This window comes from Muntiacus reevesi, chromosome 22 (genome assembly GCF_963930625.1).
Source record: "Muntiacus reevesi chromosome 22, mMunRee1.1, whole genome shotgun sequence".
Taxonomy (NCBI): domain Eukaryota; kingdom Metazoa; phylum Chordata; class Mammalia; order Artiodactyla; family Cervidae; genus Muntiacus; species Muntiacus reevesi.
In genome coordinates, this window is record NC_089270.1 from 2032018 (window position 1) to 2056100 (window position 24083).

The window sequence follows — 24083 nt, forward strand, 5'->3', positions numbered from 1 at the left end:
CGCGGGAGGCCCCAGGGCTGTCCCGAGCGCTGACCCAGGTCCCGATGGCGAGGGGCACTGTGGCAGTGTCGGGGGCCTGTGAGGAGACGGCCTGGAGCCTGCTTGGGGACAGAAGTGGCCATCTGAGCTGCCACCATGTAGAGAAGGGCCTGGGGGCCGCGCCAGCAGTGGCTCGGGGGGAGGCTGCTCTCGTGGCCCTCGGACATCCTTGCCAGCATCCTTGAAAGCCGGGGATGAAGGCCCACCTCCACGTGTGTGTCCAGGACGGGTTGGGGACCTCGTCCGGCCCTGCGCTGGGCCTCAGCCTGTGTCTGTGGCCTTGGGGCAGCTGGCTCTGCTCCGCGCCCCTCAGCTCTGGTCAGCTCGGTCAGCAGGCAGCCACCCGGGTGCTCACTAAGCACACTCCGCGGAACGTTCTCCAGGTCCGCTCTGGCCGGGTGAGGCACTCCGGAGAGCTGGGCGTACAGGCTCTGCCCACGTCGCCTGTTTCAGTGAGCGTCTGCAGTCCCGCGCCCGTGGAGGCAGGCAGGGCGCCACGCTCAGCCCTGCCCGCTGGGGCTCGCGCTCGTCTTTCTGCGAGATGAGCGCGGCCACCGAGGCAGGGCCGACATTCAGCCTGACCGCGTGCTCATGCTTGGGGGACTCTGGGTTGACGACGCTGACTCTCCTGTGTGGGTTTCGCGTCTGTGGGTCACGGCTGGCGTCTGCAGGCAGGTGCAGCAGGCTCACCCGGGCGGTTTCCAGGTCCCTTCCGGTGCTCTTCAGTCACACGCGGCTTTTTGATTGGTTCTGGAGAGCCCACCCCCATGGGCTCCAGCGTCTGCTGACGTGCAAGCCCCTCGTGTGCGCTGCCGCAGGGGCCCGCCTCCGTACCCCCGAGGCCTGCGTGCACTCAGCTTCCTGCAGATGGGGCTTGCACCCGGAACACACGGGCGTGGAGGGCTGGCGGCGGAGGTGTGCTGGTGGCCAGTAGCCCAAGTAGTCTGCTGGCTGCCCGTAGATTCTGGAAGGACCCTGTGCAAGGGCCCACCCGCGGTGTGCTGAGGGCAGGCAGCCGGGGGCGCTGGGGCAGGGCCAGCGAGAAGGGGGCTTGGCGGGCGCTGACAGGTTCCAGGAGCGCGCACGCACCTGAGGGCCTCACGAGGACGTGGGTCTGTCACGAGAGGCTGTGCCGTGATGTCACCGCCCCAGCCGTCTGTGCTGTTACTTCAGGACGCCGGCTGGGTCGGGAGCCTCGGGGCTGGGGAGCGCGGGCGGGACGGGCTCTGAACCGGGCTCCCCCCTGCACCACCACAGGATCCGGAAGGGGTTCCCCTGTGAAGCCCGCGTGGTGGCGCGTGTCCTCCCCCAGTTCCTGGACGACTTCTTCCCACCCCAGGACGTCATGAACAAGGTCATCGGCGAGTTCCTGTCCAGCCAGCAGCCATACCCGCAGTTCATGGCCACGGTCGTCTACCAGGTGCGGGGCCGGGGCGGGGCGCCCAGGGCAGGTGCTGGGCCCCCAGCTCCTCCCTGCCGGCGCTGACGGGGCGTCCCCGGGCCCGCGGCCCCCTCGCAGGTGTTCCAGACGCTGCACGGTGCGGGGCAGTCGTCCATGGTGCGCGACTGGGTCATGCTGTCCCTGTCCAACTTCACACAGCGCAGCCCGGTGGCCATGGCCACGTGGAGTCTCTCCTGCTTCTTCGTCAGCGCGTCCACCAGCCCATGGGTCTCGGCGATGTATCCTTGCCCGGTCCTGGGCCCCGGGGCAGCCCTGCCGTCCCGTCAGCACCCTGCTTGACATTCCCGTCAGTGTTCTGGAAGCCTGAGTTCTGTAGGAAGCCAGGTGTCTGGGTGACGTTTCTTCTGAGACCCAAGAGAGCGAGTCACGGACCAGGAAACAGGAGCCCATGTGTTCCCTGCGCCAAGCGGGGAGGCCCCCAGAGGACCCCCCACGTCTGCCTGCGGGTCCGTGCAGCTGGGCGGGTCGCTCATGCTGCTTCTCATTAGCCCTTGTCACGTGCTGTGTCTCACCCTCCTGGGTAAACACTGAAGTCAGTGAAGATCCAGTTCCCACCCCCGAGGTGCTGGCTGCCAAAAGGGGACGGCCCCTCCCGTCAGCCTTCCCCAGACAGACCGCAGGGCCTCGGAGCAGACAGCCGTCCCGGTGCTGAGAGTGGCCCGGGCAGGCGGCATGGTTCTGCGCTGGGTGTGTGGGAGCCAGGCCAGGTAAGCGCAGCGCGAGGGGCGGCCCCACGGGGAGAGCACTCCGGGTTCCCAGGCGGAGCCTCTGGCTGGAGAGGCTGGATCCAGGTGGGAGGCGGCTGCTCCTATAGCTTAGGGGAGCCTCCCGGCGCCCCCCGCTGTCCGCAGGCCTGTGTCAAGGCCGGAGCCCCAGGGGAGGCAGGAACCCCTGGGAGGACAGGAGCAGGTCTCCCCGAGCTTGCCGCCTTGTACCCTTGACTGGCCGGCCAGCCTCCCGCACGTCGTGAGCCGGATGGGCAAGCTGGAGCAGGTGGACGTGAGCCTCTTCTGCCTGGTGGCTGCGGACTTCTACCGACACCAGATAGAAGAGGAGCTTGACCGCAGGGCCTTCCAGTCTGTGTTCGAGGTGGTCGCCGCGCCCGGAAACCCATACCACCGCCTGCTGGCGTGTCTGCGGAGCGTCCACAAGGCCGCCGCGTGCTGAGCGCCCACCCGGCTGGCGACGAGGTGGCCCCTGGACTGCAGGGCCCAGCCTGCGCCAGGCAGCGAGCGGCACGGGCTTCCCGCCGCGTGGTGGCGAGGCTGCACGCAGGGCACGCGCAGTAACGTTTGGGGTTGAGCCTGAGTCCTCTCGGGGCAGGAGCTGCTGTGGCGGACCTCGCGCTGGAGCTGGTGTGGAAGCCAGCCGCCCGGTGTTGACGTGCTCCTCCCGTCCCGCCCTCGGCCGTCACCAGGGCCCAGCTGCTCCCGCCTGGGGGGCAGGGTTCCTCTGCTCTTGCCGGCGAGCCGTCAGCCCTCCGCTGTCCCGCAGGCGGGAGGGGACGCCACGTGCTCTGAGGCACGGGGTCCTGGGGTGTCGGGCTCCTGCAGAACATGCATGCCGGGTCTGGCCAGGCGGGGGGCTGGGAGCGTAACAGCTTGCGCTGTCCTCCCCATCGCTGTCTTCTCAGGATTTAAAGTTTAATTCTATCAGTAAAGAGATTAATTTTAAGGTAACTTTCTACGCCCGTGTACAGTCTGTGCATCGCCAGGTCAGCGCTGCATGTCACAGCCTCCAAGCAGGTGGACGGGGTTTGTCCCCCCCGCCGCGGGGCTCGCTGTCTGGCAGCCCCCTCCCCTAACGCCAGGCCCCCGCCATGCCGCCCTCTGTTATGAGCTCCCGTTTGGCGTTCAGAGCAGCGCTGGCATCCAGTCAGGAGCCCTTGCCCTGCTGAGGGCGGGGAAGGTGCCGGCCTGGCTGTCCTGGCTGTGGGTGGTCGGCTCCGAGGACGGGCAGCTCTCTGGTGGTGACAGGCAGCTTGCGGGCAGTTAGCCAGCCAGGCCGGCCCCCCGCACCTGCCCTGACCTGGGCTCTGGCCTGCCTGGGGCTGGCTGGCGGGTGTTGGCGTCCAGGCCCGTGCCCCTCCTGCATCGTGGGCCCAGCCACTCGCTGGCCGGCAGCCCCGAGGGCGCGGCAGCTTGACGTGTCAGGAGCAGAGCTCAGTGTCCCGGCGGCTGGTCACGGAAGGCCCCAGTGCCGCCTCGCCCGTCTTGGTCCATCGGCGGGGCCTCCTTCCAGCTCAGGAGAGCGCAGGTCTGTGCCCACAGGGCCAGCGCTGGGCAGGGGGCGCCGGGCACAGCCGCCACTCCCGCCCCAGGTCCTGGCCCTGACCCAGCTCGTTTCTGGACCCAGAGCAGCCCGGTCATCCCGCACCCACGAGGCCTGTCAGTGGAGTGCGCGTGATGGGGGGCGGCTCTGCAGGGCCCCGGGGCAGCAGCACGCCGCCCGGCTTGCTCAGGAGCTCAGGTGCATCAGGTCGGGTGTCTCTTCGGCGATTGGGGATGGCCTGCCGCTGTCGTCCAGGGTCTGAGGGGCGGGAGGCTTGGGTACACCCTCGCGTGTCTGTACGACATACCGCCCGCTGCACACACCGCCTGCAGGCCCCCCACCCCCGGAGCCACGCGTTGGGGGCCGGCCAGGGCCAGAGTGCGCAGGGAGCCTCTCCTCAGAGCTGCCCTTGGCGCCCAGGCGCCCCTGCAGAGGGCCTGGTGGTGTGAGCGGGGACACGGGTCAGAAGTCGGAGTCAGGGCCTTGAGGGCAAGGCCGTGACTCCGCAGGAGAAGTGACATCCCCGCCCTCCTGTCTCTCGCTTGGGCTCACCCTGGCCTTTGCAGCCACACGCCTACCGGAGTGACTGTGAACACAGGAAAGCCCTAGAACCGCTGCCCTAGCCCCAGGGTCGCTTCGGCAGCGCCGAGGTAGACATGTCGCAGGCCCGTGTGGTCCGTGCTTAGGTGTTTGCGCTTGTAGAACACTGTGAGTGTGAAGCCAGGGCCGGCCCCCTCCGGAGTCGGAGCGTGGGGCCCAGCTGAGCAGGGGCCCGCCCTGGTTCCCACGCGACCGTCGGTGCGTGAGGGGCTGCAGCCAGCTCTGGCTGTTGGTGCCACCCAGAGACGCGCTGGCATGCCCTCCGGGAGCGTGCGAGTGCTCGGGAAGGTCACTCCATCCGTGGGGGAGTACGTGTGTGTGGGCGTGCACCTGTGTCTCCGTCAGGGTCTCTGAGGGCGGCCGGCAGGCCTCTGCAGAAGCCCACCTTTCTCAGACCTGCCCCGTGGGGTTGGCTGCGTGCCTGAGACATCTGAGGGCGGGGTGGGGTTGCTCATCCAAGTCCCACTGAGGAGGTGGCCCCCTGTCAGCTGTCTGCAGACGGGACCAACCTGAGCAGGCTGTGTCCGGCAGCCGGCAGCTTGCCACCCCAGACTGTGTTGAGAGGGTCGTTGGGGGATGGGGAGGACGGGTTTGTTTTCCCGCTGGTGACGCAGGGAAGATGGGAGCGGAACCAGGGTAGTTGGCGGGCGAGGCGCTCGTGCGTCTACTGTCTGTGTGTCCTCTTGCGGCCCCGCTGAGCTGGGCAGGGAGGGCATGTCTAGGTGCCCTCCCCCGCTGTCCCCTCGCCCTCCTGCAGCACACGCGTCCTCTCGGGAGGCGAGGATGGCGCTGGGACTCCCCGGGCACCCAGCCTCCCTTGTGGCCGGGCGTCACTGCCGAGCCCGGGGGTGCAGACAGCGCCCCAGGCGGGTCAGCGGGGCTGCCCGTGGCGTCTGGGGAAGCCCCCCGGGCCGTGCAGCGGGTGGGTCCTGTGTGGTTTGGCGGGGTGGACTCGCTCCCTCGTGGTGCCCTGGGCGTCCCTTCCTGGCACACGAGCTCGCTTTGCCTTTTGTCCCCCTCCCTCTGCTGTGTGCCCGAAACGGGGCAACGCTCGCTGGTCCTGCACGCTGGAGTGATGGTGGGGGTGTGTGAACCCCCTCGAAGGCCGCTGACGCTCCCCAGAGAGCTTGGGGTGGCCTCACCTGGAGGGGGCCACCCCCCGCTGCCTGGTGCCACAGGCCTGGGCTCCGCGGGGGTGACCAAGGAGGGGGCCTGTGCGTGTGGCCCTCAGTCGTGCCGCCGAAGGAGCCCCCTCCCCCGAGTGCTTGTGGAGCCCCTGGCCCCGCACGGTCGCTGCAGGCGTCCTGCTGCAGCCGGGTGGCCGCTGGCCTGGAGGACTGTGGCATCATGGACCTGCCCTGGGGGCTGGGCTCTGAGCATGCTTCGCGGCTGGCCGTCCTTCGGCGGGATTTGAGCTCAGGCTGTCCGCCGCCGCGGTCCCCACTGTGCGCCCGCAGGGCTGTGATGGGTGCGTCCCGGAGCCTGGCCCAGGCCTGTCTGTGAGAGGAGAGCGAAGGTCTGACATGAGATGTATATTTTAATTTTTTAAACCACTACAAATATTGTACATACGAATTAAAAGAAAAAAAAGGTGAATTACCGTGTGAGGCCTGCTTTGCTTATGGGGACCACACCAGCCGGAGCCCAGAGCCGTAGGACCCAGGGGACGGGGGTGACCCCCCCGCCCGTGCCCAAGGCTGCAGTGGTGACATCAGGTCCCCGCGGGGGCCATTTTGCCCTGGGCCCCAGGCAGGAGGGGTGGTCACGGTGGGCAGAGGTCCAGGGGCTCACTCAGGGCCCGTGACCCGACCTTGGAGCCCCTGATGGCCCCCATGCCCCTTTCGCCCCATTGGCCACTGGCCCCCCTGCCCTGGGACCAAGTGGTGAGGCTACCCTGTCCATCTGGGCTGGTATGTCCTTCCTGCCCGAAATGCCAGCTCCTCCGGGAATCCTCTCCACTCGGCTGCACGGGCGCCAAGGGCGCGCCGGCTGGGAGGGTCACTCCGCTCTGTGCCACGGTGCTTGCCCACCGACCTGCGGAGGCAGAGGCCCTGGGTCCTGGGCTGCCCGGGGCGGTGCTCCAGAGTCTGCGGACGGCCTCCTTGGTCCCAGGGTGTTGGCGGGAGTGGGCGGCCCCCAGTCCAACCACAGCGGGTGCCTGGAGAGACAGCCAGCAGGCTTAGGATGCCCGGCTTCTGCCCTGGTCACGGCACGCATAGGCACTGCCCTCATGGCGCTGCAGGAACCTGCTCGCAGAGGGTCTGGCTTTTCGTTCCGGTGGCCGGGCCACACAGGTGTGTGTGCACCCGCTCTGCGTGTGGGAAGAGGTCAGCTCATGTCCCCAGGCCCATCTCCCCTGACACGCTGCAGGCCCCGGCAGCCTCCCCTTGGGAGGGCCAGCGCCCCCCGCAGTCTGGGGGGCCATGCCCTGCCTCCGTGTTTAGATGAGGGCCCCAGACGCCCTGGAAGGAAGTGACAGTGTCCCACTCACCCTCCAGCTGCCCAGCACAGGTGCCCTTGGCAGAGGGCAGCCCACCCCCCACTTCCTGGCCTGAACCTGTGAGCCCCTCTGGGCCCCGGGGGTTCTTGGTCCCGTGTCGCGCTCAGGGCAGCCCGGGCACCGCTGGATGGGGCATCCTGCCAGGGGCCCGCAGGCACGGAGGCGGGCTGGCTTTGTGGAGTCACCAAGGCTCCTGGCCAACCACGGAGGTGCCTGGGGGCCTCGCAGTCTGGCCTCTCACTCGGGATGGCCCATCCCCACTGACCTTCCTAGCAGGAACCCGGGGGGCCACCCAGATGTGCTCCCCCCGTCGCGGCCACATCCTCTGGGGCAGGCGTTGCCAAGCCTCTGTTCCAGGCTGTGAGCAGACAAACCGCCGGCCGGGCCTCCACTCATCCTGGCCCTGGGGCGCTCAGGGCATGGGTGACCCCGTGGGTTGGAGCCCTCGACTCAGGGTCGGACGTGCCCGCTGAGGACTCAGAGTTAAGGGTCTGGGCTCTCGCGCACATGGGGTAGGACGGTGCTGCCACGCAGGTCACTGCGCCCAGCAGCGTCCACCCTCCTGCCCCGCTCGCCCCCGGCCTGGACTCACCACCATGCTCCCTGTGCTTTCCTGCCTCCGCCTGGCTGGGGGTCTTAGACTGCTGTCAGGACTCCCGCCTCCCGGGATGGGCCCAGCTCCCCGCTGTCTGCCCCCCCGCCCCCAGAGGTGCTGGAGGCCCCTGAGGGATGCTCCTTCCTGTCTGGAGGGTGCCGGCCTCCTCTGCGTGCCCGGGACTCGCTCGCTGAGGCCTGACGGCCCTTCTTTCCGCAGGTGCCGCTGGACGCCCGGCCCCGGGCTCTCTGCCTCCCCGGCCCACAGAGCCTGAGGGTCCCCACAGGCCATGCAGTTGTGCCAAGGTACGCAGCCCCCGTCCGCCCCCCGCCGAGGGCAGACAGGGCCTTCCCATGGGCCACCAGGAACTGGGCCTGCCTCCATCTTGTCCTTGAGTCCAAAGCGAGCATCCCCCCTGCCCTGCACCCGGGGCTTTCCAGCGCCCCTGAAACCTGAGCAGAGACGTTGGAGCCCAGCCGTTTACCCCGCCTCTGCGGGACCTGTCGGCTGGGGGCCAGCAGGGGTGGTCACCGGCCCCTGCACTCCAGCAGCGCTGCCCCAGGCCCACACCTCCCCGGCAGAGGCACTGGGACCTGCTGCCCGGGGGCTGCCCAGGCCGGGCACCTAGGGCAGCAGCACCTCCTGATGACCACGCCCCAGCCCCAGCCAGGCCAGCACGCTGGCCTGCGCCCTCTCCAAATGCCCCTGGCAGGGTGGGCAGGGAAGGGCCTCGAAGCTGCAGCCATGCCCTCTGCACCAGCCCACGTCCAGTGGGGTCACTTGTCCAGACACGTGTCGGTGAGGACAGGGCTGGGGGTGGCCTGACCGAGTTGCGTCCATAGTTGGTTGAGCCAGGTTGAAATCCTGAGCTTGGCCTGCCTCCCCTCGGAACCCTACCTGGGCACTGGGGGGTGCTGTGAGGCAGACCCGCTCGGCTCTGGGTGCCGGGTTGAGGGACCGTCCACCTGGAGGACAGTCAGGGCTAGCCCAGGCTCTGGGGGCAGAGAGTCAACTCTCAGGCCACCTGGTCGGTTAAATCCTTTACCTAAGAGGAGCGTGGGGAGGACTTCCTGGAGGAGGGGGCCTTCCCATCCCTCATGCACTCTGCAAACACTACTGAGTGTGCCAGGTGCCCACTCGAGGGGCGTAGCAGCTGTCAGCCTTCCCGGGAGCTGCTAGTTGGCCAGGCTGCAGTGTCCCTGTGTCCCCAGGCAGCTTTGGAAGCCCCGACAGGGAGGGGCTCCCACCGGGAGCTGAGGGCAGGGTCAGGTGCCGGCCCAGAACACCCTGCTGCCTCTGCACCCCAAGTTCTGACTGCAGGGACGAAGGAGCCCCAGCCGGCCCACCCCATCCTGAGCCCTCCCCTCCTTCCAGCTGGGCTGCGGCCCCTCTCTCAGGGTGAGAGGGCAAGCTCTGGACACTGGAGGTGCAGGGTGAGGGCACCTGGCCAGAGACCCCGCCCCGGCCCCAGGCTCAGCGCCCCTGTCCTGGGCAGCTCAGGCCCGGACTCCTCTGTCCACAGCAGGCCTAAGGAGGGCCCTCTGTGCCCAGGGAGGTTTTCAGTTTGCACTCTGTGAGCCCTTCCCCCAAGTTCAGGTCCCCCCCAGAACCCTGCAGGTGCCGGGGGGCTCGTGGATGGCACCCTGGCCCGAGGGCAGGGCAGGGGCTCCGTGTGGCTGTCACAGCCCAGCCTGCAGGTGTGAGGTGGAGGTCTGCCCCCAAGGCCTTGGGACTCAGCCTCAGCTGAGTGCTGGCGGAGGCCTGAGGAGGGGCCTGGCCAGGGACCCCAGCCCATGCCAGTGGCCACTTTGTCCAAGGTCAGCACTAGGGGACCTCCCCAGAGCCCCCAGGGAACAATGGGGGCATTTACCCAGGCAGGCAGCAGTTTGCACTAGGTTGTGTGCCCTTGCCCAGGACTGTGGCAGAGAATGTGTGACCTGTCCTTCCCAGGGAGAACAGGTCAGACCCAGCCCCAAGCCAGCCTGCTTGGGTTCGGAGCCCAGCTTGGCCCCTTGCCCACAGGGAGACCTCACCTCTGTCCCTCAGGCTACTTATCTGCAGAATGGGAATAACAGCAGCCGCCAGCCTCACTCACAAGAGTACCGTGAGGGTCAAAGTTGAAGACAGAAATACTGTGCTTAGAACAGGGCCCAGTAGTCATCAGAGTGCTTGAATTCTTAAGACTGTTGCCTTTGCAAGCATTCTTAACCCAGAGTCACACAGCTGGAGGGCAGACAGGAAACGGCTGGCTCAAGGGAGGTCCATTTTGCAGGAGGGAAAACCGGAAGAAGGACCAAAGTGGAACAGGAAGACTTCAGAGAGAAGGTGTTGCCAGAACAGGGTTTTGAAGATCGAGTAAGAGTTTGCCAGGAAGCCCGAAGGCAAAATCCAGGAGACCTACAGGGAAGGGAGGGGAGTTCCTTGAGGTCAGTCTTTCAGAGTTCATACCTTTGCTCAGCAAGACTTCACCAAGTGCTTTTTGTGGGGTCCTGGGGGTACAGGGGGCTCCCCACCCAGCCCCGTGCACAAGGCAGGTCTGGGTCCAGGTGGTCCTGCTGCAGGACGGGTGGGAATACGCTGTTGTCAAAATCTCGACTCTCTGTGCACCAACGCCAAACAGAAACATGGAGATAGAGTCACGGAGGAGAAGGAAAGAGTGGCTTTACTCTGCCAGGCAAAGCAGGAACACAGCTGGTGAAACAGGAGGGAGGGGGGCAGGGCACAGCCTCTGAAAGAATGACACAGCCCAGGGACACAACGTAAGCCGATTAGAATCAAGTGGGTCCAAGATGGCAAACAAGTCAACCTCACCTAGATCGCGATCCTCAGTCTGCTCATTGTAACACATCGCAAGCTGAATGACACACAGAGGCACCATGGCAGTCCCAAGGCTGATCATCAGACGCCAAAAAGTGGGCAGAGGCCCAACTGCTGGAAATCTCGTCTTCACCAAAATAGTTGGAATGATCCTCCCACTTATTAGCCTACGAAAAGGGGATGACAGAGGATGAGATGGTCGGATTTGTCCACCGACTCAGTGGACATGAGTTTGAGCAAGCTCCGGGAGTTGGTGATGGACAGGGAGGCCTGGCGTGCTGCAGTCCATGGGGTCGCAACGAGTGGGACACGACTAAGCGACTGAATGACATTAGCCTGTGAAATTACCCAGCTCATAAAAACCAATGTGGAAGTGTTAGTCGCTCAGTCATGTCTGACTCTTTGCGACCCCATGGACTGTAGTTCTCATGCTCCTCGGTCCATGGGATTCTCCAGGCAAGAATACTGAAGTCGGTTGCCATTTCCTTCTCTAGGGGATCTTCCTAACTCAGGAAAAGCTAACCACACCACATTGCGAGGCTGCACTTGGCCTCTGTGACAGCCCACACTTGGTCTGTGGAGTGTGTTTTTCTCTGAATAAATCCACTTCTTACTTATCACTTTGTCTCTCACTGAACTCTTTCTGTGGTGAGGCATCAGAGGACCTGAGCTTCATCAGGTTCGGACACCAGGTCAGTGATCTCAGTTGGCAGACTGCATTTTGGCCAAGTTCAAGTCCCGGCCACTTGGCTTCGAGTCTGCAGCAGGGTTTTGGCCAGGTTTACGTTCCTAGCCACGTGGCTTTAAGCCCCAAACTGAGGTCAGCGGTTTCACCAGCACCTCAAGGGCTGTGCCCCGCTCCCTGGTGTGTAGGGAGAGGTTATAGTCAGGCAGGGGTCTGTGATAAGCATCAAAGCAGTGGCAAGTCTTTATTTCTGCTTCTGCAAGTTTTCTAAAAGGTGGGGTTGCTGGCGAGTTCAGGGTGTGTGCAGGGTGGTCTATCTCCTGCTCCTCTTGATGGGCCTGTCCTGTCCCTCCTCCTCCGATCAGCAACCTCTCTGCCCTTCGGAACTCGGAGCAGGCCACAGAGGCCGGAGTCTTGTTCATAAGGCATGGGGGACAAAAAGGCTTCCGTGCCCGGGAGCCCCACGGGGCCCTGCGGCTCATTGGCACCGCCTGCCCCCAGCTGCCCTCCGCCTCGAGCCCTGTACTGGCTCCTCAGCCCATGCCAAGTCACCCAGCTCAGCAGCCGCCCCCTGTTAGGGAGGGAAGAGTCGGACAGTGCCCGAGCCAGGGGTCTGCTACAGCCGCTGGTGTCCAGCCTGGGGGTGGTGGCGTTTGTATCGTTAAGTGTGAACCGTTGGCCGGAGGATGGCCGTGCGTGGGGCATGCAGGCGGATGGGCGTTGCACACGTACGCCTCTGCAGGTCCCCAAGTGTGTGTTCCCGTGCCAGTCTCCCGTCTGTCCTTCCCACCCTCTGTCCTCCCGTCTCTGGGTCTCCCTCTCCGCCTCTCATCTCATTCCATTGCACCCCAGCCCCGCATCTTGGGCCCTCCCTGGGCCCCCAGCAGTGTGGGCCCGGGGGGGACGGAGGCCAGGGCTGCGGCCTGGATCCGACCTGGCCCCCCGAGCCCAGCCTTCCCAGCGGAGGGGCCTTGCTCGGTGGCCCCTGGAGCTGGCCAGCCTGGCAGCCAGGCTGGGGCGGGAGGCAGGGCCGGGCGCCTGGGCCGCCAGTTCTGGGCCTGGCCCGCTCACTGCAGTATTGATGGCCCGTCAGGGCGGCCCTGATTCCTGCGCTTTCAGTTAAAAGGTTTCTGTTGTTGTAGCTTATGCAGTTGCTCTGTTGCTATGGAAACGTGACATCAAAATGACGTTTCCCGTTTAAAAGCTTTTAACTAAATTCCTGCCTGTCAGATGTAGGCCCCATTTTGAGCGAGGAGCTGCCTTCCAGGAGCGGGGCTCCCGCCGCGGTGCACAGGCCCCAGCGGCCCGCCCCGAGCGCGCTCTTTAACCCCGCAGGTGCCCCGGGCATGGCCACGGCCGAGGTGCCCGGCTACCTTGGGTCCCCGCAGGCCGAGAAGCACCGGCGGGCCCGCAACTGGACGGACGCCGAGATGCGCGGCCTCATGCTCGTCTGGGAGGAGTTCTTCGACGAGCTCAAGCAGACCAAGCGCAACGCCAAGGTGTACGAGAAGATGGCCAGCAAGCTGCTGGAGATGACGGGTGAGCGCCGGCTGGGCGAGGAGATCAAGATCAAGATCACCAACATGACCTTTCAGTATAGGTAGGCCCGCGGGCAGCGGGTGGACGGGCCACGACGGCGGGGGCGGGCGGGGGAGTCCCGGCTTTGTGTCAGCAAGAGGGGACCTGCGGGCCCCGTGGAGGGGGGCGCGGGGAGACCCCCCAAGGTCCCACAGGCTGAAGGATACTGCTGGCAGCCGGGGCGGGCAGGAAGACTGAGGCTGGACCACTAGGCCCATGAGCCGCAGGCTGCTGTCTCCGGCGCCCACTGAGCCCACTGTGGGCACAGCGCTGGCCTCGGGGCTGGGTGTGGGGGCTGTGGAGGCCCTGAGCACCCAGGAGGCTCCGCACCTCTGCCCCCTCCCCACCCCGTGCTGGGCCCCTGCCCTGGCTGCCTTGGGAAGGGCTGGTCACGGCCAGGCACATGGCCCCGCGCGGGGGCAGCTCCAGGACTGCCCCGCCTGCTCGGCACCTCAGAGGGCAGGGCCCAGGTTTATCTGCTGGGGGTCCCAGGGAGGAGAGGGTCATGGGCGGGTGAGAGGTTACAGGTGTGGAGGGGACCACGGGCGGGGTGAAGGTTGAGAAGGAGCTGGGCTGTAGGCGGAGAGGCACAGAGAGTGGGCCCTGTGGGCGGGCTGGGCCCACGCAGCCCCCATGAGCCTGTCCGTGTTGGGGGCGTCTGCCGTCCCAGGAGGACACACGAGGACCCCGCTGGTCCCAGCCAGGCCGCCTCCTGGTCCTCCCCGTGGCCCCCCAGGCAGGGGAACAGAGGTGTGGCTGGGGGGCGTGGCCGGGGGAACAGAGGTGTGGCCTGGGGGGGTGCGGGGTGTGGACGGGACCCTGCAGGTTGTTCTGGGCACCTTGAGCCAACTCTGTGGGTGAGAGGACCCCCACCCGCCCCTCCTGGCCTGTGGCTCCCAGCCTGCCTGGGGCCTGGGAGTGTGCAGAGGCTCCCAGGGCTCTGAGCAACGAAAGGCCGCTTCAGTTGCATCAGTTTAACTTTCTCCGCCTTGGAGGAGCCGGTCCTGAGCTTGGCCCGTCCAGAGGCTCGTTTCTGACCTGCAGCCCGGCCCCCAGCCAGGCCTCGGGGCAGAGCAGAGGCCTCCGGCCGCTGGGGTCCAGGGGCCTCAAAGGCACTTGGGTAAAGGTGGTCCAAGGTCAGGGCTGAGCCGTGTGCCCCCCACCCCACCCCCGCCACCAGCCCCTCGGCGCCTGGGGGGTGGGGCAGGGAGGGGGCTGCAGGGCTGAGGCAGGCGGCTTTAGGGCCTGCTGTCTGACTCCGTGACTCATGGCTCTGATTGGCGTCTGGCCGGGTTATTCATTATTTATCCTGAAAGCCGCCTCCTGAGCCCCAGGGAGGTATCCTCTTCCATTCCTGGAGGGGAGGTGGGCTGAGAAGGCCACGGGAGAGGAGGGGGTGGCCGGCGGGGTGGGGCACAGCGTGTCACAGTTTACGAAGCACTTGCACACAGCGGCACCTCTCAGCTCCCGTCACCAACAGGGGCACCAAGGTCCAGAGCAGGCGAGGCCTTCCCCAGGGGCTCAGCGGTGAAGAATCCGCCTGCTGTGCAGGAGATGCAGGAGACGTGGGTTTGATCCCCGGGTCGGGAGGATCCCCTGGAGGACGGCATGGCAACCCACTCCAGTACTCTTGCCTGGAGAATCCCATGGACAGGGGAGCCTGGCGGGCTGCGGTCCAAGGGGTCACAGAGTCAGGGCACGCGTGCACACGGGACCTGACAAACCGACACTCTGGCTGGGGTCTGGCTCTTCCTCTCTCCCAACACCTCCCCTGACCCCCACCACCCAGAGCCGCCCACAGCAGAGGCTTCAGTTATTTTTTCACAACTTCTGGTTTTTTTTAAAAGAGAAAACAAAGCCAATCTTATTCATTTATTGATTGCACCGCCGGCTTGTGGGATCTTAGTTCCTCGACCAGGGATCGAACTTGGGCACTCGTCCGTGGAAGCAAGGAGTCCCAACCACAGGACCCCCCGGGGATTCCGGAGACAGTTCATATGAAGGTGGTTGGTGGAATTCCCTGGAGGTCCAGTGGTTAGGACTCGATGCTGTCACTGCCAAGGGCCCAGGTTCAGTCCTGGCTGGGGAGTTAAGATCCCACCAGCCGTTCCGCGTGGCTAAAGTATAAAGCTGATTGTCCGTGGAGGAAGCCTGGGGGTGGCCTGGTTCCGGGGAGCGTATGCAGGGGCCGCCTGCGGTGGGGCGGGCCTTGTCTCGGGTGGGCAGAGTGGGACCTGGGGGCTTCCAGAGGGGCTGGAGAGGGGCCCAGGCCCCAGCACAGCCCTCTGCCCTCCTGTGCTCAGGGAGGCGGGGCAGCCCGTCCCAGCTCCCTGCTGAGGACCCCACGTCCCTCGGCCTCTGCCCCGAGCCGCACACCCCCACCAGGGCAATGCTTTCAGATGGTCGGCACATCTCCAGGGACCAGGGTGACCAGTGACCACACCCTGGCAGGGATTTGATCTCGAGGCACCCTGTCGGGAGACAGGAGCCACTTTGCTGGGGGGGACCCTGTCACTCGGAGTCCTCCCCAGAGCGGGAGGAGCAAGGGCCAGGAATGTGGAGGGGCTGCCAATGGTGGCCGGGGTCTCAGGACCCTGGGTTTCGGGAGGCAGAGAGCCCACGCCCACCCCACCGTGGCCCCTTTGGTCGCCTGGCCGGGGCCTGCACTATGGCCGCATCTCCCCTTCCCTCACCTCCCAGGGGACAGCCGAGGCCCAGGGACCGCAGGGCCTGTCTGTAGGGGAGGGCAGGACTCAGGGCCTGGGAGGGGCGCGGGCCCACCGTAGCCAGACGCAGACCCTCGCTGGGGGCGTCAGGCGCCCCCCCTGCCCCCGGTACCAAGAAGGTCATCTGGACAGCTCACTGTTCGGCAGGCAGCGGGCGTTGTCTGCTCCAGTCTTCCCAGCACGACTTGGATCATCCCCATTTTACTGACACGAGGCTCAGAGAGGTTAATGGACCCGCCCAGGCTCACACAGCGCAGCAGCAGAGACTAGCCGCGGACTCAGAGCCGCGACCGCCGAGGCCTGCGCTCATCCTGCCTGAGCTCCTGTTGCAGGGCGTCCTCTTCACAGGGACAGCTTGTTACCTGACCTCATCTGACGTTCGTGTTACGCATTACATCACATCTTACTCCTATGTTGGTATTATACCACATATGTTCTTATTGCTGATTGACTTATTAAAAAGCAGCGTTTGTTCATTGCAGAGAGCTTAGAAACTCCAGAAAAGCAGAGAGGACTCGTAGGGGTCAGCTCAAGATGCCAGCCTGACACTGGGGTCAGTGGGGCCTGTTGACACCCACAGCCACGTAGGGTCCCGAGCCCGACCTCTTTCTGACCCGGTCTCGCCTGGCCCACTTTTCTGGGGAGGCCTGTCTGGCTGGGAGTGACCCACACCCGTGCCACGTGGTTCCCTGGGTCCGGCGCCCCTGAGTGCCCCTCTGCAGAGGGGCCGGGCGGGCAGGGCCAGGAGCAGCCGTTTCTCACCCTTGGCTCTTGTGTCTCTCGTTTCAGGAAATTAAAATGCATGACAGATAGCGAGTCCGTCCCGCCCGACTGGCCCTATTACCTAGCCATTGATAGGATTCTGGCCAAGGTCCCCGAGTCCTGTGATGGCAAACTGCCGGACGGCCAGCAGCCGGGGCCCTCCACGTCCCAGACCGAGGCGTCCCTGTCGCCGTCTGCTAAGTCCACCCCTCTGTACTTACCGTATAACCAGTGCTCCTACGAAGGCCGCTTCCAGGACGACGGCTCCGACAGCTCCTCCAGCTTACTGTCCCTTAAGTTCAGGTGTGTGCGCGCCCCCCTCCCGCCCCACCACCCACCCCCGAGACGGCTCAGGCGGCCATCCTGGTGGTGGCTACCTCTGCCATCCAGGGCCGGCTGCAAAGGCCTAGGCAGCACACACACACCCCCGGGACAGGGAGGCCAGAGACAGGAAGGCAGGTGGGCCCGAGGCCTGGGCCGTCGTGCTCGCTGCCCAAGCGCGTCTCCTGCGCCCTCGCTGCTCAGCTGTGTGGAAAGTCCGTGATCTCTCTGGGCCTCGGTCTCCGTCTGTAAAATGGGGATAAATCAGGACCTTCTCTGGCGAAGGCTGGGGGTCAGAGGCGAGCCTCTTGCCCTCTCCCCGGTGTCTGGCTCTCGAGCTCCCCCACCCCAAGCAGACCATACCCTGGGGCCCCCTTCTCCCTGGCCTTGCCGGCCTGGCTGCTCTCTCAAAACCAGGGAGGGGGCGTCAGGCTGAGCCTGCACAGTGTCCTTGGAGCCTGGCTGCAGTGGGGGCCAGCCCCCCTGCCATCCATGGCATCTTGACAGCCCTGAGCTGACCCCGCCTCACGACCCCCTCAGACAGGTGTGGTGTGGGGCCGGGAGCCAGAGGAGGTCACGCTGGGCTGGGCTTTCGTGGGTGAGTAGGAGTTGACCGGTGGAGAAGAGCCCAGGAAGAGTAGCTCTGCGCTTTGGTCCTGCCTCCCCCAAGCTCAATCTCACATCTGTCGGGGACGGGGTGAGGAAGGCATCTCAGGGGCCCCTCCAGTCTGACACCCACAATCTGGGGGCTGCTGCCCGGTTGTCCAGCGCCCCTTCCCTGGGTGGGGGTGGTTTCTCAGTGAAGACCCCCGACAGAATCGCCTTTGCTGGTGGCCGGGCTGGGGTTCAGGGGATCTGCTGCTGGTGGACAGTTGCTTCCATGGGCTGAACCTACTTCCCAGACTGATGGCTGCCCGGGTGCTGTGCCAGGCTGGGCTGCGGGGCCCCTCTCCCTCCAGAGCCCAGGCTCTGCTCTCCGCCCCCGAGGGTGGCTGGGCCACAATCCTGCACAGAAGCAGAGGGCCTAGGCTGGGGACAGGCAGGGCCTGGGGGCGTCTGGCAGCTCCCTGCCACCCCTGGGGGCCCCACTCACAGCCGACAGCCGGGCTGCCTTCAGCCCTGACCCTGGAGAGATTCCTGTCCTGGAGGGGAGCCCGGCCGCTCCGGCCCCGCCCGTGGCCTGCAGCCCCTGTCTTCTCACCCCCAGGTGTGCTGGCCCCTTGCAGGCTGCCAGGAGGCAGGGGTTCCCCTATCTGCTGGTGTCTGCCCTGTAGGCCCTCCCACCCACCGTTTTCCTCATCCCTCTCTGGGTGTCCTCTCCCCCACCATGAGCGCCCCTTGCCCACCCAGCTCAGTGGGTGTGGGAATGCTGTCATGACAGGGAGGGCCCGGCCCCCCGAGTGTCCGGGGACGGCCGGGAGGGTCAGGCAGGGCCCGAGGTCCCGTGCCCAGCCGTCCCCACACTGCGCTGTCCTTCCAGGTCGGAGGAGCGGCCCGTGAAGAAGCGCAAGGGGCAGGGCGGCCATCTGCAGAGGAAGAAGCTGCGGCTGCTGGAGGCCCTGCTGGAGGAGCAGCGCCGGCTGAGCCGCGCCCTGGAGGAGACGTGCCGCGAGGTGCGCCGCGCGCTGGACCAGCACAGCGTCTTGCAGGCCCAGAGCCTGCAGCTGCAGGAGCGAATGATGAGTCTGCTGGAGCGCATCATCGCCAAGTCCGCCGTCTAGGCCGGCGTCTGGGCCGCCCGGGCCCCGCCCCCGGAATGGCCCGGGCCCCGCCCCCAGCCTGGGCCCCGCCCCTGACCTGGTCCTCGCGCTGGAAAGGCCCAGGCCTGGCCCCGCCCCCGGCCTGGGCCACGCCCCTGGACGGTCCCGCCCCCGGCCTGGGCCACGCCCAGGAACAGCCCGGGCCCCGCCCCTGCGGCTACTCGCGGCCGCAGACTAACCCGCCTCGGGCGGGGGGCCCGGCGTAAAGGCCCTCCCTGGACGTCCGGCCCCGGGACTCCGGGTCACTGCAGGGCGGCTCCCCTGGAACGCCCGGAATCTGCCCCCCGGCATTGTCAGTGTGGACGGTACTGGAAGCGGCTTTTGACGTTAATCATGTGCTTTTCACAACTTCCTGGGAGCAGGGCTCACGGCCGGGCGTGGAGGGAGGCGGCCGACCGTCCCTCCGAAGACAGCGCAGGTAGAGGCGGCTCCGTGGCAGGTGTGCGCGCAGGTGCCCCCTCGCTGGGCTTGCATTGGCCCTGAGACCCCAGGGGGCCGGACGCCCTCCAGTGGCCTTTTATCTACCACCCCACCCCCACTCCGGGACGTGGGGCCTTTGGACCCCCATCAGCAACAGCTCAATAAAATGATGATCCTGCCCATGCACCCCGCCCTGTGACATCTATCAACTCGGGACAGGTGGGAGAGCCCGCTGACCTCAGGAGCTGACAGTGGAGGGGCAGACTAGCAGCAGGTGTGGAAACGCTGGGAAGGCAGGGCTGCCTGCAGGCCTCGAGGGCCGGGAGGGGCTGGACACACAGCAGGGCGCACAGGGAGCCGGCTGCCTTCCCAGGAGGGAGAGGGGCTGGGGTGGGGTCAGGGCCTACAGGCGAGAGAGCCTGTCCAGAGCGCCGCCGCCACCTCAGTTCCTCCTGAGTCACTAGGCCCAGGTGGCCGGTGAAGGGGGGGCCCCAGGGGAGTTGAGAACCGAGCTTCGTTCAGAGTCTCACTCGGGACACGGCTGGGGTCGTGCCCACTCCGTAGCTCTGAGGACGCCGTGCAACCGATGGAGAGGAAACACTTCCATGTGACTTTCAGCTCAGGCAGGCGTCTAGTGAGAGGCCGGCAAGTCACGAAGAACAGACAGCTTGGCCGCTGGCTGTGGCTTCTACCTGTAGGGACGGTGGGGTCATTCACGCTCTTGCCTAGAGAAAACCTGGGCAAGAAAACCTGTCTGAGGGCCTGCTTGTTTGCACAGAGCATCCGTCACGGTCCTTGGTCCCGCCCGTGGCCCTGATTTTGTCTCAGGGTCCCTGTGGCTCTGCCTGGTGGAGGGACCTTTCACTGAATGTCTGCTCCTCCCAAGATGGGCAAGTCGCTGACCCAATCAGCAGGGTTGAGGGGACGCGTCGGGTGGGGGTGAGTGGCAGGTGACTGTCTAGACACGTTCCCTCTGGTGTTTCGGGGGTGGGGAGTGGAAGTTGGGCCCTGCCATAAGGCTGCAGCAGACCCCCTGGTGTGACGGCCACCAGCGCACCCGACCCTCCCGTGGCCTTTGAGGGCAGTCAGATAGTGACCAGGACTCAGCCGGTGTCAGACTTCAGGTCCCCCCAGGGGTGCAGAGGCCAGCCTGAAGCCTGCCGCCGGGAGGGATGGGCTGGGTGGAGCTGGTCTGGCAGGACGGCCCACCTGGGCCCCCCTCTATTCCCCTCCAAGAGAGCACGAGCTGGACTCTGGACCCTCCTGCCTGGGGCTGGACTGTGCTGCAGGGTGAAGGGGGTGGAGCCCTGCCATGTGAACCAGCTGCCCGGTGGGCACAGAGGTCAGCCTGGAGGCGCCCCGGGTCCAGGGCCGCCGCCTGGGGCTGCCTGATGAATTTCTAGCTCTTAGAGAAGACACCAGCGTGAGAACTCACTGGTTCAACCAACACTGGGCCCTGGCCCAGTGGAACTCGAGGCTCTGGCCCGAACCCTGACAGGCACGCAACCCTTCAGGGTCGTCACATCCCGAAATCCCCCAGGGAGGATGGATGGAATCACACAGCAAGGACTTCCCTGTGGTCCGGCGGCTAAGACTGTGCTCCCAACGCAGGGAGCACGGGCTTGATTCCTGGCCAGGGAGCTAGATCCCAGACGATGCAACTGAGACCCGGTGCGACCAAATAAAAATACTTGTTTTAAAAAGTAGAAATTAAGAAATTAAACCTAAGATTTAGAAATGTTCATTTCAAGATAGCAATAAACTCATTACAGTGGTAACACGAGTACCACTTGCATGGAAAACATGTTTTCCTAAACAAGGAGTTTTAGCGAGAAGAGTGGCATTGTGTCGTGTGTCCTCAAATCTCTGGCCTAAGAGTGGTCAGCGGCTGCTATGGGACGTGGCTTGGTTGGAAAGTGAGGGAATCTGGGAAATCGCACCTCATGTGGATACATGTTTGGAAAAGAAGGGGAGGTTTCAACAACACCTGCGGGTCACGGGCGTTCTTCCTTCTGACGACACCCAGACTCGACCACGGTGGTTTCTGGTGGGCTGGTTACCGCGTGGAATCTGAAAACCTATCAACGAGCTTTCACCACTGTCTCCCGGGAATCCGTCTGTCCATCCTACACCTGGACCAATCTTTTCCACACTTACAACTGTGACGTCACAGGCTGGGCATTTGGAAGATAACAGTCACCAAGCACGCAGGTCTGCGCCGAGCCGATGGTCCTGTGTCAAAGTGTCCCCGTGTGAAGTCGCCGTCAGTCTCAGCTAAAACATCTGTAGTTTGGTGAGTCGGCAAGCTCCTGGTGGTGGGTGCAAGTTTTCTCAAAATCCCGGTCTTTGATGAAAGCTTGAAGTTCATCACTGGTCACAAGCACCGTCAGTTTTCCTTGAAGGGACAGGCTCACTTTGTCATCTTCAAGGAAGCGTCTCCGAGGCACACAGGTCTGATTAATCAGACCTTCCGACAGCCCTCCTTTCAAGGAAGACATTGTTCCACAGCTTCCCTGGGGGTCCAAAGGCTGGGAATCCGCCCGGCAGTGCAGGGGACTCAGGTTCGATGCCTGGTCCGGGACCATCCCACAGGCTACAAGGGGGCCAAGCCCGTGCACCGCGGAGCCTCTGAGCCCTGGAGCCCGTGGGAGCCCTCTGCAGGGGGGGGGGGGGCCGCCAGCGGGAGAGTAGCCCCCACGCACCACAGCTAGAGAAAGCCCCCTCATGGCAACAAAGGCCCAGTACAGCCGAAGTCAAAGCTGTTCCCTTAAAGTGTATATACGTGTATTTCGGCCCGCGACTCAAACAACGGCACACGTGCTCTTCGGACGCAGCCTTCCCACTCAGGTCCGGAACGGAAGGGCTTTGGGTGTGCTTGCGTTTTGTCTCACGGTAGGGAGACTCGGGGGACTCCTGAGTGGACTCGGGGGCCACGAGTTTGTAGGATGAATGCTTTGTTCTGCTTGTCGAGGACACTCCGAAGGGAAAGGAGCGCGCTCGCTGCTGGCCTGTGACCGGAGGGGAGGACGCAGGGCCGCGTCCGAGGCGGGTGGCCGGGGCCGCGGCGGGAACCAGGGCACACGGGGCCCCGGGGGCCAGGCGGGCAGCAGCGTCTGGCGCGGGACCCGGGGGGCCTAGGCCTCAGGCCCTCGTGGGGCCCCTGGGAGCTGCCGCCCTTCCCACAGACCCCTTCCTTCCCGACAGCATGGGCGTGTGCTGCCTGGCCTGCAGTGAAGACCCTCCCGCCAGCCTTCCCAGGGTGGGGTTTGCCTCACAGACCGGGCCGGGGCCACCCTTCCCAACCCCGCCCTCACCCCCACCCATCACGGGGCCGGTTTCCTGCTCTCGAGGCCCTGTGGGTGGCGAGGTTGTGCCGGCTTCTTCGGTCACCGCGGTGCTGATGGCCAGCGCCCCCGGAGCATGGCGGGTCCCTGCCGGCGCTGTGCCCACTCAGCCAAGGACAAAGCGATCAGTGTAGAAATCGGGATCGCGAAATGCAGAGCTTTCTCTCTTTGCCAGACGGTGTGGTTGTAAGACCAGGAAACCTAAAAGAAAACCCGACTAGATGAACAGATAACATAAGTGTATAAAATTCCCTTTTTCTATAGTCTTGTAATACAGACATACGGGAGATCCTGTTACTAACAAGTGTATAATTGTTAGGAGTGCTTCTAATGGGTGCTTCTAAATGGATGACAACGGATAGGAAAGGTGAGCACAGTCATTAAAGGGCAGGAAAGGGCCCGGACCGAGGTGTTGCGAGGGTCACTGCCCTTGAGTCCCCCAGGCCCCCTCCTCCCGCACCCCGAGAAGGAGCCAGGCGGCACCCCGACCGCCGTGGGGATGCCCGTGCTCCATCTCCTGCTCGACCCGCCCGCCTGCCCTCCGGGAGCCCCTGGGGGCCCTCCTCTGAGACAGATTCTGGACACTGCGCTCTCGATGTTTCATCAGAACCATGCTTGCCACAAACCCTCGCCCCATCCACGGCCCAGGGTCCAGGGTCCAGGGTGAGGCTGTGAGAGAGTGGGGAGGGTTACTTAGGGTCAGTGAAGTGAAGGGGCGGCCGGGATGCTCTGAGGGCCGCGGGGGTCAGAGGTGACCAGGGTCAGGGGCCGCGGCGCAGCAGGAGAGATGCGGCCGGCTCAGCTGTTCCGGTCTGTCTGGCCCGGTGTGACGGGCCGTGTGAGTCATCAGGGAAATGCTTCCACAGCCTGTTCTGGGCCCCTGTTCCGGCTCAGATGCTGCAGTGCTGCGTCCCTGCCCTGGCGGAACTCAGGACAGACCCCTGCTTTTTATTCCAACCTCTGATGTTTGGTGTCGAGCTTGATTCAGGTTTTCTTTTTCCCTGTTACAATGAACCGAAGACCTTCCCTTGTGGCAGAGCCTGCTAAAGGCCCGTCAGCACCCATTCTTCCCTTCTCGGGAACAAAACGCTTATATTATTCTGGACAGCAATGTTCCCACTAAACTTGACCAAAGTCCCTTGCAATTTAGGGTGACAAGGCATCTGAGGAAGTTGGGTGCAAATTCTGGGAAACCTCCCTAAGAAAGGAGCAGGCAGATATGTGGGTTTTTTCCTCGTGTTTTCCCCACTTTCTTGTGCTTCTGGCCCCACCATAGGGGACATGGAGAAGATGTCTGGCTCTCCAGCAGCCCTCCAGGACCATGAGGCCCCCCTGAGGATGAGACTCACAGCCCAGCAGAGGAAGGAGGCTGTGGGCCCTGGGGCCTGCCAGCCCTGTGCTGCTGCTGTCGGGCCTGGCTTCTCTCATGAGAGAGAAATAAAATTCCATCCCAGGCCAGTGTCATCTCTAGCCTTGTTACTGGCCAATCACTCAGTCGTGTCTGACTCTTTGTGACCCTGTGGGCTGTAACCCGCCAGGCTCTTCTGTCCATGGGATTTCCCAGGCAAGAATACTGGAGTGGGTTGCCATTTCCTCCTCCAGGGGATCTCCCTGACCCAGGGATCGAACCTGAGTCTCCTGCATTGGCAGGCGGGTTCTATACCACTGAGCCACCAGGGAAGCCCCATTTCTATCCTAGCTCAACTTTTAGCAAATTTAGTATCAGAAAGAGAAAGGGGTCCTGGCCACGGCTGCCCCTAGAACAGTGCGCTGGCCGAGTGGGGGCAGCTGAGCAGGGGTGGAGGGGTCACCAGGGTCTGCCCACTGCGGGCCGGAAAGCCAGTGACCTGGGTCGTGTCGTGGGGATAGTGGGGCCACGCTGTCACCCAGCCACCTTGGCGGGCAGACCACATGCGGGCGGAATAGCAGCCCTGGGGGGTGGGGCGCTGGCGAGGAAGACAACTGAGCCCTGGGGAGAGGCGAGCGAGGCCCAGGAGGAAGATGGAGTCGGCTACGCCTCCAGCCTGCGGCCCAGACGGTGCAAAGTGGCCGGTCACCTGGGCTGATGCGGGCCTCCTCGTGGGTGCTGCGGTCCCTAGACCGCAGTGATGCGCTGGGCTGTCTTGCCCCGGGTCACAGGCCCTCCATTTCCCACAGCTCCCTGGGCGCCCGCCGCGGGGACCCTCGTGGGGACCCAGAGTAA

The 24083-nt window shown here is 64.8% G+C and overlaps 2 protein-coding genes across 5 annotated transcripts in view; both read left to right on the forward strand.

Moving 5' to 3' along the window:
• HTT (huntingtin) overlaps positions 1-3175 on the forward strand; it is a 118564-nt gene extending 115389 nt beyond the window's left edge. For both annotated transcript variants that reach the window (XM_065914524.1, XM_065914526.1), the window contains 3 exons: positions 1297-1459; positions 1559-1719; positions 2455-3175. In XM_065914524.1, the coding sequence (XP_065770596.1) occupies positions 1297-1459; positions 1559-1719; positions 2455-2668 (538 nt within the window). In that variant the 3' untranslated portion in view covers positions 2669-3175. The remainder of the gene's footprint in view (positions 1-1296; positions 1460-1558; positions 1720-2454) is intronic.
• On the forward strand, positions 2143-18738 carry MSANTD1 (Myb/SANT DNA binding domain containing 1). Of its 3 annotated transcripts, XM_065914576.1 has the most exons (5): positions 2143-2208; positions 7687-7772; positions 12305-12569; positions 16063-16338; positions 17837-18738. In XM_065914576.1, the coding sequence occupies exons 2-5, from the start codon at positions 7757-7759 to the stop codon at positions 18075-18077; spliced, it is 798 nt and encodes a 265-aa protein (XP_065770648.1). In that variant the 5' UTR covers positions 2143-2208; positions 7687-7756; the 3' UTR covers positions 18078-18738. The 3 variants fall into 3 exon arrangements, with proteins under 3 accessions (XP_065770648.1, XP_065770649.1, XP_065770650.1); XM_065914577.1 differs by lacking the exon at positions 2143-2208 and having other exon boundaries at positions 7325-7772; XM_065914578.1 differs by lacking the exon at positions 2143-2208 and having other exon boundaries at positions 7326-7772; positions 9740-12569.
• The last annotated feature ends 5345 nt before the right edge of the window (positions 18739-24083 follow it).